Raw genomic sequence first — 15,121 nt, 5'->3', positions numbered from 1 at the left:
TCCAATCCTCACCCTTAGCCTTCCCTGGACTTTAGGCACCCAGGTCTTGGTTCTGCCTGGTGGAAAATACTTGACTTCTCTGGGCTTACTTCATCTCAATTTTGACAATGTAGAAGGGAATCTTTAGGTACCTGGGTACTCAGCTCAGACTGAGTGCTGCAGGGGACCCAGCAATGAGTCAGACATTGCTCTCCCCTCAGGAGGCATGCTTGGTCTGGTCGGAGGAATCTGAGTACAGACAGCTTGCTCTGTAGTGTGCCTCATTGGTTCATTCAGCCTGTCTCCTAAGGCCTCCTTTCCATGTGCTGGGCAGTACTGACGGCCAGACATAAATTAGGCCTTAGAATTCCCTGGGCTGTGATGGAACATTGGGATGTGCAGGGACAGTAGTATCTCAGAGTAGAGAACCTCCATGAGAGATCAAAAGTGAGAGACTTCTTAGAAGAAGTAGTCCTTGAAGAAAAAGTAGGAATCTTTCAATAGAAGAGGAAACGAACATTCCAGGCAGATGGCACTGCAAGAGTGAATTCTTGGTATATATGGAGACTGTCCAATTATTCACAACAACGTAACTGAACCATGGTAGGTGCCACACTTAGCACTGTACGGAATGACCCCTGTGGGTCTGAGAGGGGTCTCAGTCCCATCCCTGCTACAAAGATACAACTGAGAATAGACTTGCCCGTGGTCTCACATCTAGGCAGAGGTATTGTGAGACTAGAACCCAGGCAGTTCCTTTAAGCAGTTTGTGACCAGTATGGTTTTGAGTGATTGAGACATGAAACCCATGTAAGGCCTGAGGTCAGTGGATTCATTCTAATTGGAGGAAAAATAATCTAGTGTTATTGAGCAGTTGGGATTTGAGGAGATCTTGAAAAAATCAAAGGTCTTGGAGCAGAAAGGAATCTCCAGTGTTGTCAAAAGCTGGGATAACAGTCCTTTGTTCCTTGAACAGATGGGGGTCATAACAGGTCAATAGGGCACACTCCCCCAGGCTTCTGTAGACCAGGGTACTTGGGAAGGTGGAAAATGCAACTGGCACTGAGAGTTGTCCCACAGGTAGGGCTAGGTAGGCCTTAGAAGTTGGGCTCAGTAGTTCAAGGTAGTGCGTATAATTGGGGGAAAGGTCATAACAGGGTGTCAGATCTCCTTGGGTTCAGAGTGAATTGAGTGGGTGAGTGACAGTGGTCTAGCAGGGAGAGGATGGAGGCAGAGCTGGGCAGAAGCCATCAGGGTAGAGGGCCAGCCACTGGGGAGGAAGTGGGTCCCAGGATCAAGGCCTCCCCCTTTGATCATGTAATGGTCTGTGTCCAATTTACAAACAAGGTGAAATCCAAGATGGTATTGAGCATGGTTGAGATAAGGTCTGGCCTGGGTAGTATAAAGATGCCCCTAGGGCAGATATACACAGCTTTCAGAGCCCAGAGCCCATGGGAACCGTCCTGGCACTCCTGGGATATGTCCAGAACTCTTCCTTACGTTCCCAAGTAGAATCCAGCAGAGAACATGTAGCTGCTTCTCACTAGACCCCTTCTTCTGGAGTCTCCTGCTCACACTCATTGCTTAGCACCATGTAGAGGAGACACCATTTCCTTCTGCTCATGGCCCCCACCCTCTGGTCCCAGCATATTTTAAAAGTTAAGAGGAAGCCAAGTTCTCCACCCAACCTTCCCAGGGTTGTCATTTTCCAATATCCCGAGGGGTAGAGTAGTTAGGTGCCCTGCTTGAAAACATGGAAACAAAGCCTTGGGAATCTGCTAGGGTTCTGACCCTGTCCATAATTGTGCCACCAAGAGCCTACAGGCAAGCTGTTTTGGCCTGAGTGACTCATCATACAATGTCTCTCCTAGTCCCTGAAGTAGCAGGCAGCCTGGGCTGAGACTTGTTTAATTCTTGATTTTGCCACTTGAGTTCTGTAGCCTTGACCTCTGAGAGGGTTCACTGGGGATGCTAATCCCTCCCTTCCTCAGCAAAAGCAATGATTTGTGCTGGGTCAGGAGGCAAGGCTCCTCCCAGGAGCATGTGCAGAGGGAAGCACTAAGGTGCAGGAAGGCTGGGTACTTGAGCTAGGGACTCGGGCCTCCCAATGATCCCCTGCCTCAGACCCAGCATACTCCTGATCCCAGATGGCTGTCCAAGCACCCCCCTCACATTGGCAGAAACAGGTAGCCAGGCAGGAAGCAGGTTTTCATGCCAATAATTTATTGAACGGAGGTCTGTACACAGGCAAACCTTACTGTGGAAACTAAGACATCAGGAGCTCTCTCCACTCCCCTGGCCCTCCAGGGTGGGGAGAAGAGGGAGAAGGCCTTGGGAGCAGAGGACAGGAGGGGAGATACAGCTGTAGGAGGGGGCGGGGCCAAGTTGGATGGTGCGAATCGACGTTTTTCTTTAAGAAAAAAATTATAACAATCTATTTACACCCAGGGGGCCAGGGAAGGGAAGAGGAGATGGGTTGGGCTGGTTCTATTTACAAGGGACACAGGAGGGGAGGGGGGTTGGAAGAGGTGGAGGCTTAGGGGTAGGGGAGGGGGCCAAGGGGGTAGGAGGTCCTCATGCCCCCAACCCCCTGTCCTTCCTTCCTTCTCTTCCCTCCCCGCTACCAGTTAAAATCCTCTTAAAAAGCCCACCACAGGGGTGAGGCTGGTGAGGGAGGGACTAGAGGTGGGGATAGGGACTCATTTACCTCTGCCCTCTAGTCTAGATCCCCAGCCAGGGCAGGAGCTTGATGGGCTATGGCCCCCCTTCCCAGCCCCACTTGGAGCTCCCAGATGGACGTGGAAGGGTAGTTGGTGGGGCCCTCAGGAAGAGTTAGTGAGGGTAGGTGTGGCATCAGGCGCCTGCCAGTCTGGGCCGGTCTGAGTCTCAGTTAAAGCTGAAGGAAGGGGAGGGAAGGAGTTAGGCTTTGCCTTTGAGGACCACCCTCCCAAGAGTAGGAACTCAATTTAAGATGCTACATTAAAAGCTAAAAGCTGCCACTTTAGGTCCATGGTTGCAAATTCAAAATACCAAAAGGCCAGCTTGACAAATGAGTGCCTCACACCAGAGAGCTAAGCTCTCCACAGGAAGGGGCAACTGGATGCAGCTTTGGCTCATAGCCCACTGCTGCTCCTTCTGATTTTCTACCCCAAGAGAAAGAGGAAACCTGGATTTTAACCCAAAATATCCCATTTTCAAATGTGAGCAACAACTTTGTTCAGGCCAAATACATTTCTTTGGTTCTCCAGTGAGGATTTGAACACAAATGCAGGTAACAGTACTTTATAAAGGGTTGCTGACATGTTGTGAAATGTTCTTTCTATGCTATCAAAATGTCACCAACTTAAAAATACCTGCAGGACACTCGAGGACTGTGAGAACGGTCCTACCTCACCCCCAGGCTCACAACTGCTACTTTAGCCCTCAGCAGATGGCCCCCCAACTTACCTTGTGAGGATGGGGTGAGGGAAGTAGTGCCCGCCGGGGACCTCAAGTGAGGAGGGATGAGAATGGCATTGAGAGACGGTTGGATGGAGAGTTCTAAAGACAGGAATTGATAAGCCTGGTCAGGGAGGAGGCAGGGCAAGACATCTGGAAACCCAGTTAGGTTTTATGACTGGGCACCAAACAAGATCAGTTTGTGGACACTGTTAGCCACAAAACTCTTTAAATGTAAAACTGGAAAAAAAAGTCTACCAAAAGATAGATGGTGGAGAGCTGCTGAGGCAGCTATGGCTCTCACTCAATTTGGGGGACAACTTCCTGAGCCCAAGGCCTGCCTCTTACCCCCCATAGAGCCCCACCCTGTCTGCAACACAAAGTTCTTCTCCACATCTCTGGCTGCCCCTCCAGCTCCACAGGTTCCCAAGCTGTGCCCTCACCACCAGGACTGAAGTTGAAGAGGGGGGGAAGCGGGCGATTGTTGGGGAGCTGGGTTCCGAGACATCGCAGTTCATCAAAGAAGCTGTGGGCGCAGGCCTCTAGTGGGGAGAGCCTCGAGGACGGCGTGTACTCCAGCAGGCTTGAGCAGAGCGCGATGGCCTCGGGTGGTGTCCGAGATTTGAACACCTGAGGGTAGGGTCTTGGGGTCATGAGGGTGAGAGGTGCCCCAGGCGCCAGAGTACCACACCCCTCGCAGATACAACCACCTGCTTCCCATAGACCTGAACTTCCAAATATGAAAACTGAGGCACAACCACCAAGAGGAAGTCAGTCTGTTTTGAGTGGGCAGCCAGCCCAGATCCTGTGACTCCATGATATCTGCTGTGAGCCTCAGTTTCCTTGCCATAAGAATGGGATTCTTGAATTTCCTTGTGGGTCCTCAACTTTTACAATACCATAAACTTTGAAATCTGATGAAAGTTACTGACTTACTCCCTGGGTAACTTCAAATCCTCCCAGTGATTATGAAGCAAGGTTGCCCAAACCAGTTAGCCTCCAAGGGGACCCACCCTTCAGCCATACTGCCTGAGTCCCTACCTTTGTCCAGGGGTGAGCTTTAATCTGGGGGAACTTGAACTCCGTGTAGTTGGGGTTCATCTCTCGGATTTGTTCCCGGGTTGGTGTTCCCAGTACCTGCAGGGAAAAGGGAAAGGTCTGAGACAAGGACCCCTATCCCTAATCCCCACCCCCTACCCTCCCTGACCCTGCCCTCACCTTGATGATTTCCACCAGCTGGTCCACCCCACTGTCCCCAGGGAAGATGGGCTGGCCGAGGAGGAGCTCAGCCAGTACGCAGCCAGCTGACCACACATCTGAAGGGGAATGGGGAGGTTCAGGCCTATGCAGGCAGGGCCAAGGTCATCCCCTTGCAAACATGGCCATTTTGCGAGGTGTCAAAGAGCCCCATTTTCTCAGGTCAAAGAGGAAGTACCTGGCCCAAGGTCATACACAACTTAGGAACATTTAATCCTGACCTTGAATCTCCAGGTCTACCCAATTTAGCTGCACTTTCCAGTCTAGGTGTGCTTCCAGTCCTCATTGTCTCGGCTCAGTAACCCCAAGGAGCCCTTTCTTTGCCTCTAGCCTAGGAAGACAGACCAAACTAGGCCTAAGTCTATCAAAAGGTCTTAAATTTAAAAGTCTTAAATCCTGAACTGCCTTTTCACCTCCCAACCTCTCTGTTGCTTATGTGAAGGGCTGTAGTCTGGTCCTCTCACCCCTCCCTGATCTGTACCTTGATCCCACCACACCAATTCACATCTGAGGACCACATAGTCCCTCCTACATTTTGATGTTCTCTTTCAAACCTTCCCATGCTCGTTCCCTCATCTCAGCCTTCCTCTCATGCCTGGTAGGTGGCATTGCCATCCCCACCAACAGAGAAGTACACAGAAGCCCTGGGAGCAGGCTACACCCTGAAGGTGGGAAAGTCTTGCCTGCCAGTTTCCTCCAAGGTCACTAATGACCCCTTCCCTCCAGCTGAGAACAGAAGGCTAACTGGGAGGTTCCAGAGCTGGGATGGACTCTGGGGTCAGGTCAGCTTTCAAATCCCAGCCCTGCCCAGTCCCAGCAATGCAACTGCAAGCAGGGGGGCTCACACCTCCCAGGCTTAGGTTGCTTGTCTAATATGAGCATAAGACATATCAGTCTAAGATTGAGGACTGGGTAAAAGAACAGAGATTAAGCTTTTATCACCAAGTCTGGCACACAGCACACAGAAAGAACCTAAAACTTGCAAGACTGTCATTCCCCAGCACCACCCTCCCATAACTGACCGATGGACGAGGTATAATCAGTGGCTCCAAAGATGAGCTCCGGGGCCCGGTAGTAGCGAGAACAGATGTAGGAGACATTGGGCTCCCCCCGGACCAACTGCTTCGCACTGTGGGAAGAGATGGGCAAGAGTAAACACAAACCGAAGGATGAGGCCTCCTCTTGCCCGTTGAGCCACCCAACACACCAAGGTCAGGCCCACCTGCCAAAATCACAGAGCTTGAGGACAGCAGTGTCGGGGTCCACCAGCAGGTTCTGGGGCTTGATGTCACGGTGACACACACCCTGGGAGTGGATGTAGGCCAAGCTCCGGAAAAGCTGGTACATGTATACCTGGGGCAGGCAGAGGAAAGCCGAACTCCAACCCAGCTCTTCCCCACACAGCACACCACTGGTCCACTGTCTCAGCATAAAGAGCTCTTCCAAGCCACTCTTCTGCTGGCTAATCCACAGCCTCAGGAAACCCATGTTTGAGACTTTTGGTTCTCAAACTTTAGTGTGCAGCATAATCATTTGAAGGACTTGTTAAAACAGATTGCTGGGCCATGCTCCTAGAGTTTGAGATTCTGTGACCTCAGGCTGGGGCATCTGCAACAAGCCCTCTAGAGCTGATGCTGGTCCCTGGACCACATTTTGAGAACTACTGAGGTAATCACACCCCCTGGCAGAAGCCTGATGAGTAAGACAGACACATCAGAAGGCCTTGTCATAAAGTAGGCTGGGGAGCTACACACTCAGCTTCCCCCTCACCAGAAACCATTGGCTCTCTAAGGGCTCAGCCTCCTCCATCCGACAGTCAAAACCACCCACGAGCCACCCCCCTCTCCAGTTCAATCTTCCTGCCTCTCTCTACACACTGACTAGAATCTAAGTGCCAAGAGAACAGGGACCTTTGAGTTCCAATCACTCTGCTTTCCCAGATCTAGGCCACTGTCTGGTATGTACTAACTGCTCGATTTCTTCACTACACAAACACCCATTTTGAGTCCCCTCCTCTTTTGTCCCAGAGATAGCACAGAGGCTGCTGCTTCTCCCTGCACCAGATCTCCTCCCAGAAGTCCACCTTGATCCTTCTCAGCCCCAAGCCATGTTGCCTATTTCCAGAATTCCCTATTTTCCCTCTAGTATGGCAGCAGCTTGTTTCCAGTTTCCTGGACAGTATCCATCATCCCTACCAGAGAGTTCTTCAAGGGAAAGGCCAGGATCTCAGTCACCTGAGCTTCTGGAATTGTTCAGCACTGGGCCCACCCAGTGTTCAGAGAGTATCAGCACAACTTTACCCAACCAGAGAACTCCCCTCCCAGGTGAAATCCAGCAGCAGCAACCATGGGTACTGCCCATGTTGGCACTGGCTCAACCAGGTATAGTGTGCTTAAAGCCAGAGGGAGAAGCAGCTGGGCCTGAGTGACCACCAGCAAAGGAACCCACCCACCTCCCAATGTAACAGCCTGTCCTCCATATCATCCCTCTTTCATTCATTCATTCATTAATTCATTCGGAGTATCCATAACACCCAGGGTACAGTGCCAGACGTGGAAATAATCCTGCACAAGATATAGGCAGATGCATGCCTACCTCCGTGATGGACACTAGACTTCCTACAATCACAATCCTAAGTCCTTCCCAGCTGCCCAGATCAGACTCCAAAGGCCTAGACTCTGACCTCAGCAGCTCCCCTTCTGTGTTCTTTGTCCCCACTAACCCCAGTACTACTGGGGATACTGGGCTCCCAGTGTGGATCTAAGCAGGTACCTTGTAGCCTCCTTAGCTCCCTGGTCAAGTTGCTTTCCTGAGTCAGTCAGCCCTTGCCTTGGTTTGGTGAACTCCAGCTGAAGGGTATGGGGACAGAGGCAAGGAACATGGGACCTCAAGAGACCAACATAAACTTGGAGGATGAGGAAATACACAGAAGACAGGAAGGTCCAGAGTTGCTGGTTTTGTGGGCCTGAACCTCAGCAACCTGCTGTCTTCCTACCTTGACATAGATGATAGGGATGGTCAACTTGGCCTTGGTGAAATGGCGAGCCACCCGGTACACTGTCTCGGGCACGTATTCCAGCACCAGATTTAGGTAAAGCTCATCTTTCTGTAGAGAGTAAAGGAGATGTGTGAGATACTGTGAGGTTAAGAGTAAAGAAGGGAGAAAGCAAAGTGTATAGGGAACAGCAAGGGAAGGACTGGACCTCATGGAAAAGGCAGGCAAGACAATGGAGGCAAGGTGAGGCCACACACTCACCCCTAGCATCCCAAGGTCTCACCTTCTCCCCACTGGAGTAGAAAAAGTACCGCAGCCTCACAATATTGCAGTGGTCCAGCTTACGCATAATCTGCAGCTCTCGGTTCTTGGGGGCAAAGGGAGAGAATCTCAATACAACCAACCTCTGTCTCCCTTCCCTCACACCATCACCTCAGCTCAACTCCCACTCCTTCCAGCACAGCAGGAAGTTGCTCCCTGAGTCCCACCAAGTTTTAAGGTCCCTAGAGGGGGCGTCCTGTAATCCTTACCCCCAGCCCCTTCCCCTCACACATAAGCTGAAAGCTTGTGGGTTAATCCCAGACTACTGATGTGTTTTCTTCAGCCCACTTTCTTTTAAAACATTTTCAACTTATTGCTGACATTTAAAAGTCAAGGGTTACAGGGGGTGGTGGTACATGCCTGTAATCCTAGCAACCTGGAAGGCTGAGGCAGGAAGACAGTTCGAGGCCAGTCTCAGCAATTTAGCAAGCCCCTAAGCAACTTAGTGAGACCCTGTCTAAAAATGAGAGGGCTAGGGTGTAGCTCAGTGGTAAAGCACCCTTGGTACCACCACCACAAAAAAAAAAAAAAAAAAAAGGTGCTCAGAGGTGGAGTGATTGCCTAGCAAGTACAAGGCCCTGAGTTCCATCCTTAGCACTGTAAATAAATAGATAAAAATTAGATTACTTTACTTATAAAAAGCCAGTTCTCAGTCTTCTCTGAAAAAGTTGATGAGGTGGCCATATGGTACCACCATACATAGCACCAGCAATAGATTAGTGGTGGTCATCCAGTCACCCTGGTACCCACATTCCCAACTGCTTCCCCTGGAAGCACTGGGGACCTTGAACTCTAGCTTGGATCCTCAGTCCCAGAACCCAAACATCTAATCCTTATCTTCTGATCCACATCCTGGCCTCTTCCCAGGTGGCCCAGTCACAGCATTTTCCCCAATTCTTTATTCCTCTCTAGGGCCTCTGAGCTCCCTACCCCCCTAGATCCCTCCCACTTATGGAACTCAATTCTAATTAAGTTCTGTCTGACACCCTTGAGCTCCTCCTCCCAGAAAGTTCTCACTACTGAGACCCAGGCCCTGGTTGAGGTTCAGTTCGCTCACATCCAGATAGTCTAGGCTCCAAATTCCAGTCATCCAAACACCAATTATCCCTCCACTTCCATCTCCTCCCTGTTTCCTGGGCCTCTGCTAGCTTCTGCATTCGTGAAAAAGGGCACTCTTTTCTCAGGAGGCACAAAGTTCCACACCAAGACAAGTGGTTTGGTGAGCACAGCACAGGTTGGATTCTATCTTGCACTGGCCAAACACCTGGACAGAGGGCAACCTTCAGAGCCACCAGCATCAGCTTTGCTATTTCCTTTCACCTCTGGGAAGAAGTGTAAACAGCTGTTTACAGTGATGGGCTTGTGTATCAGAGATGCTACTCTTGATTTGGATACTTATAAATTTAATTTCTGCTTACTTAGAATGGGAATAACAATACCCAGGGGAGGTGGTGCATGCCTATAATCCCAGCTACTCAGGAAACTAAGGCAGGAGGATAGCAAGTTCAAAGCCAGCCTCAGCAACTTACCAAGGCCCTAAGCAACTTAGTGAGATCCTTTCTCAAAATAAAATAAAATAAAATAAAATAAAATAAAATAAAATGGGCTGGGAATGTTGCTCAGTGGTTAAGTGCCCTTGGGTTCAATCCCTGGTGTCAAAAGTAAATAATGAATGGGTTCAATCCCCAATACTGGGGGGGGGGGGGGGGGAGGAAGTAACAACAGCACCTACCCTTAAAGAGATAAACAAGAACTTGTCTATCTTATATTAAATAAATGCCCAATAAATGTCAGCTGTCTGTCCTAGAATCCAGGTTTCCCATCTTCCACACACTTCCCTTCCTTACCCTTCTACTCTGGCCCATGCTCAAGTCCCCCTTGAAAACCCAGGCTCCAGCACTGCTGCTGGGTACTCTCACAGTCATGCCAGTTCCCAACCACATCTCCATTCCCCACAAGCTACCTTGAACCTCTTGTCCTGAAGAACCTTCTTTATGGCCACCAGTTCCCTTGTATCTGCCAGTCGTGCCTGGTACACAACCCCAAAGGAGCCATTGCCAATCACTTTGATGTCTGTGTAAGCCACCTCTTGGGAGCGCTCTGGGCCTTGGCCTACAGTGGCTACCACTGTGGTCACCTTCCCGCTGTCACCTGGGGAACAAAGGGGACACACAATCCACTGACCTTTACCCTCTCACATCACTCCATCCCCGAGCTGTGGGAGGGAGGGAAATCTGCAAAAAGCTCACTGGTGCTTCTTTGTCCCTTCTCACTCTCTGAGGAAAGGTGGTTGCTGGGAACCCCACCACCACCACCTACTGAACTTAGCCCTCTTCCCTTCAAGTATCCCTAAATCCTGTCTCCTCCCATGTGAGAGACAATGACACCTAAACCTCTTTGTTGTTCAAGGGTTGGCATCCTCTAATTTCTGCTTCTAGAAAGCAGCAAATCACTGGTATTGGGAGATAGTAACACCCCCAGATGTCGAATTCAACTACTGTGGGACCACTGTTCTCCAGCCCCTCCTATAATCATGACCTTACATTTTCCACTAAAGGGTGAAGAAACCCTGAAGTACTCTTACTTAGGGAAAGCACTGACCATTTTCACAGCCTGGAGGATAGTGAGCTTTAAATCCTCCTGGAGGAGCTGGTTCTTGGTGACAGAAATGAATGTACTCTCCTGGCACTTTGGGGATAGATGTCCCTGCCAAATACTTTGCAGTAGAACAGGCACTGACCTGATCTCTTCATCTGTGTGATCCAGAGTAGAACAAATGTGAGAATGGAGAACCTGATCTCTCTCTTCAGGGGGGCTAGTCTGGCCTCAGGTCTCTGAAGGAAAGATCTGCTTCCCAATTCCTGTTTTCTTAATGGCAACACAACTTGGTACCATCCCTAGGGGAGTTATCCCTTCCCTTTGGAAAACTGATGAACCAAATCCATTTTGAAGGGACAGTGACACTTTCTCTTAGAAGGAGATAACCCTACCTTGCTATTTTTTTCAGAACTAATGATACCATACTCCAAAATGATTAAAGAGTTATCTTAGATCCATATTTTATGGGGAGTTGTGACCCACCTCCACTTCCCCCTTTTTTTTTTTTAAGAATAGTGACAATGGATTTGGTCTAAAAGGTATGCTAATTCTCAAGCTGTCCTTACTTCTAAGCAAAAGTAACAATTATTAATTGCCACCATTGAGGTAAAGCCCTATATGTTTTCAGTGGATAATGATGTCAGGCCTTGTTTTAAACCTGGCCCTGTTCTTTGGGGACACAATAACCACAAATCCCTAATTCTGAGAGATGTTCAGTCCAAATCCCCATATTCTGAAGGAGAGAAAATGCAGATCCCCCTTTTTGTGCTGGGGGGGGGTACTGTGGTGACCTTATTCATGTTGTCTTAGGGAGCAATAATCCTAGATTCCCATTTGCAAGCGACTATGACCTCTGATCTTGTTCTCTAATAGATGGCAACTTCAGATCTATTTTTAAGGCTCAAGGATCCAAGACCTTGTTACTAGAAGAATGAGAACTTGTGACCCCTGTTTCTCTGAATGTTAGTAATTCTGATCCTAAACTTTAAGTGATGGTAACCCCTAAACCTCTTTCTCTGGGAGACAGAGAAACTCAATTCCAGACAGTGACCTCGAACTCCTATGTGGGTATGTGAAAGAACCCGAACGACGTTTACAGAGCTAGGGAAACAGATCACCATCCCACACGGGGTCCCCTAGTACTCACGGCCCAGCTTCACTCCGGGCGGCGGGAAGCTAGTGCCCGCGCCGGGGCCGCCGGGGCCACCGCTGCCTGTTCCGCCGCTGCCGCTGGGGCCACCCCCGGAGCTCGAGGGTCCCACGCCCCCACCCATGGCACCGACCGACGCCTTCCCACCGCCAGTGCCGCCTGGGCCAGAGGCCGAGCCCCCAGGGCCACCGCCACCGCCTCCGCCTCCGCCGCCTGGCTCCGCGAACGAGCTGGTTCGCGCCCGGCCCGAGCCCCCAGGGCCGCCTCCCGAAGGCCCGCCGCCGCTCATGGCGCCGAGCGCAGGCCCAGGTCGCGGGGCTCGGGCTGCCCGGGCTGCCCCCGCCGCCGCCGCTGCCGCCGCCTCCCCGGGGCTCCGGCCTCTTCCAGGCCGCGCCGCTCGGGCTCCGGCTCCGGCCCAGCGCCCGCCGCGGGGCACGCCGGGAGATGAAGTCCGCCTGCCCACGGCGCCGCCGTCGCCGCCCTCGGCAGGCACAGAAGCCCGCGTGGCACGCCGGGAAATGGAGTCCGCAAAGGCCTCAGAGTACACGGCGGGGATGCGGGTCGCGCAGCACGTCCGGAAATATAATCCTGGAAAATTCGTCCGTCAACTGTGCCGAAGGCGGACCCTCTAATTTTTGGAAAATAGAACCGCGCACTTGCTCCACTGCGGCAACGGCAAGGCTCGAGGGATACCTCAGAAATGTAGTCGCAGCCGCTCTATGACTTCAGTTGTGCAGTCCTGAAGCACGCCGGGAAACGGAGTCCAGTTGCCTCACTTAAGTCTTTTGGCTGTGACTCTCGGAACCAGGTGCCCTCTGGGAAATCTAGTCGGCGTCGGTGAACCTTCAGACCTCCGGCCGTAGGGCAAGCTGGGAAATGGAGTTGTCACCACGCCCTCACCGCATTGCAGGTGTGAAGTAGATCCCAAAGCACCACGGGAAATGTAGTCCCAGGTGATCCTTAAGTCCCAGGTGGATACCGCCGTTCCAGAGATAGGCCAGAAGTAGGGTAGACAACGCGCTCCCCATGCCAGGTACACTGAGCCGCATTCCCTGCTGGGAAATGTAATCGTTCGGGAAATGTAGCCGAAGGCTTCAGTGCAGTTGCTACAGCAAACCCTAGTGTCTTCTGGGAAATGGAGTTCAAGGCAGACTCCCCATGAACGGAGGGGGCGTAATCTACCAGGAGCCCGAAGTATGCTGGGAACTGTCCAAAGCGGATCCTGACTCTGTGAGGCTAGACTCAGAGGCTTGCTGGGAAGTGGAGTCCAATGGGTACCATCCGGATAGTGTGGGTAAAAGGCTAAGGATGGCAGCTCTCTGACAAGACTGGGAAGTACCTTACGCCTCCTTCCTCGCCCCCATAGTACTAAGAATGAATCCAAGTCGGTCTGTGACTGCTGCCAAAAAAAAAAAAAAAAAAAGAGTTCAAGCACCTCTCAATTCTAGGTTACCACATATCAGGAAGGAAAAAACGCCCCTCCCTGTCCCCGAGAAGGGTTTGGGAAACAAAGTTCTTTCTCAAGAGCACTTGTCTTCGGATACAGTCTAGCTTTTTCTAGCAATGTGGAGGCCGAGCCGAGTATTAAAGAGATAGGACTTATGTCCTGAACCCCTATACCCCTATTTTTTCTTTCCCCGTTTTCGCGCTTCCTAAATTTCAGGATCCTGAATAACCCAAAACAAGGAAGACGACTATAGGAAGTAGCTTAGGGCTTTGTGCGCGTGTTGAGTCGCTCCGTGTATTGATTAATACCCGGAAGGAGAGCATTCCCAAAGGGCGCTGGGAAATAGAGTTCTTGTGTGTGTCCCCTCACCCTTCCCTCTCCCGGAAATGCTTGGTACGAGAATGAAAGCGCTCTCTGCCCCTCCCACCTCGAGAATGGTGGGAACTGGTCTCTGGGCTTCACTTTAATCCAAGCCTGTGTTCATACTAACTGTCCTAGCCTTTCTAAAGCCTTAAAGAAGTCCTGTCCGCTAGGTCTGTTCCTCACTGAAATTCCCAGAGGACACAGAATGGTCCAGAGGCGACAGATGGTAACGCTAAAGCCTTTTCAGACTACGTTATCCAGAAGGCAAAGCAGGGACACGCTTCTGCTCCCTTTGCAAAGCCTGCAGGCGCATCACGCACAGATCGGAGTGGGTGTTTCTGGGACCTGTAGTTGCCCAGCCAAATGGTGGCTGCTGCCCTCTGACGGCAGTTCGGAGTTGAAAAGTAAAATTCTGAGTTAGCCCTAAGGCCTAGGGAATCACAGAAGGGACCTAGAAGGCTCACTCAAGAGGGTGGCGGGGCATGGCAAGATAGCGACAGTTACTTAACCGTCAGAACCCGTGGGACATGCGCAGTGAGCCGCGCGTGGGCAACTGCCACAAAGGGATTGAGGTCCGTAGGAGTTTGAGTGCGATCGATGGAAATCTAATAGGATGTCTGTAGGGGGTGCGAACGTTCGCAAAGAGATGCTCAAGTGTCTTAAGAGGGGCCGTGATGTGTGGAGGGACTGAGGGGAGTGGTGAAGAGGTGAGGTGGTCTTTGATGGGCCATGGAGAACCATTATTGGGAACTAGCGGAGAATTCGAGGGGATTTAAGATTTCTGTAAAAGATCTGTGGAAGACAGAAATTACTGACCACTGAGACCTCTGAACAACCCGCAGAGACGAGAGATGTCTGAGAAACATCAGGGGCTTTAGGGATCTATGTAGATGCTAGGGGGCTATAGGTGCAAAGGGGGGTCTCTGTCAGGGTTCATCTGTGAAGTGTCCTGAGAGATTTGTGAAGAGCTTTCTGCTTGGAAGTCAGGGTCTCAGAGAATATGGACCCGGCCAAGGAAGTCATTTGTAGACTTTTCATTTCAGATCTGCAAATGGATTCTGGTGAACCATTTAAAGATTGAGAGAGCCACTAGAGATTTCAAGACCTCATGCTACCTGTGCCATCCCTCACAGCTGGGGCAACAAGTTTGGTGAGACCATACTCTGACCTGATTAGAGGTGCTTTGAAGTCACTGGGGTTGGGTGACTAACCAGGGTCCTGCTACCCTCCCTCCAGTGACATCCACCTTTCTCCATCACTCCACCACCAATTCAGCTGCATCTGTGTTGCCAGGAGATATGCCTCATCCCAACTTCCAGAAATAGCCCAGCAGCCCCCACCCTAGGGAATGACTTACATCACCCAGGAGAGGGAGCAGTTGCCCATAGGCTGGAATAGAAGCCTCGGTTTCTTGCCAGTACCCCAGCCCTGGATCCTCTCCTGCCAACCAACAACGTCATCTGGGACCACACACCCTAGGCTGGCACAGGGTTTAAGCGCAAGTGGATAGCAGTTGCCAGTCAATATTCTCTCTTCCTTGGGGTTGCACAGGGTGGGGTTTCACAGTGAAGCC

The 15,121-nt window shown here is 51.1% G+C and overlaps 1 protein-coding gene across 1 annotated transcript; it reads right to left on the bottom strand.

Moving 5' to 3' along the window:
• Positions 1–2,181: 2,181 nt before the first annotated feature.
• Gsk3a (glycogen synthase kinase 3 alpha) lies at positions 2,182–12,495 on the bottom strand. The gene is made up of 11 exons (XM_047529610.1): positions 11,736–12,495; positions 9,954–10,141; positions 7,953–8,036; positions 7,670–7,780; positions 5,897–6,027; positions 5,697–5,803; positions 4,636–4,733; positions 4,459–4,554; positions 3,861–4,047; positions 3,427–3,519; positions 2,182–2,875 (listed from the first exon to the last, which is right to left on the bottom strand). Exons 1-11 carry the CDS (start codon positions 12,025–12,027, stop codon positions 2,802–2,804), a joined length of 1,461 nt encoding a protein of 486 aa, XP_047385566.1. The 5' UTR covers positions 12,028–12,495; the 3' UTR covers positions 2,182–2,801.
• Between the last annotated feature and the right edge of the window lie 2,626 nt (positions 12,496–15,121).

Source organism: Sciurus carolinensis, chromosome 16, assembly GCF_902686445.1.
Source record: "Sciurus carolinensis chromosome 16, mSciCar1.2, whole genome shotgun sequence".
In the NCBI taxonomy this organism is placed as follows: domain Eukaryota; kingdom Metazoa; phylum Chordata; class Mammalia; order Rodentia; family Sciuridae; genus Sciurus; species Sciurus carolinensis.
The sequence above is the reverse complement of the archived record's forward strand: the minus strand, read 5'-3'. Positions and strand labels throughout refer to the sequence as shown.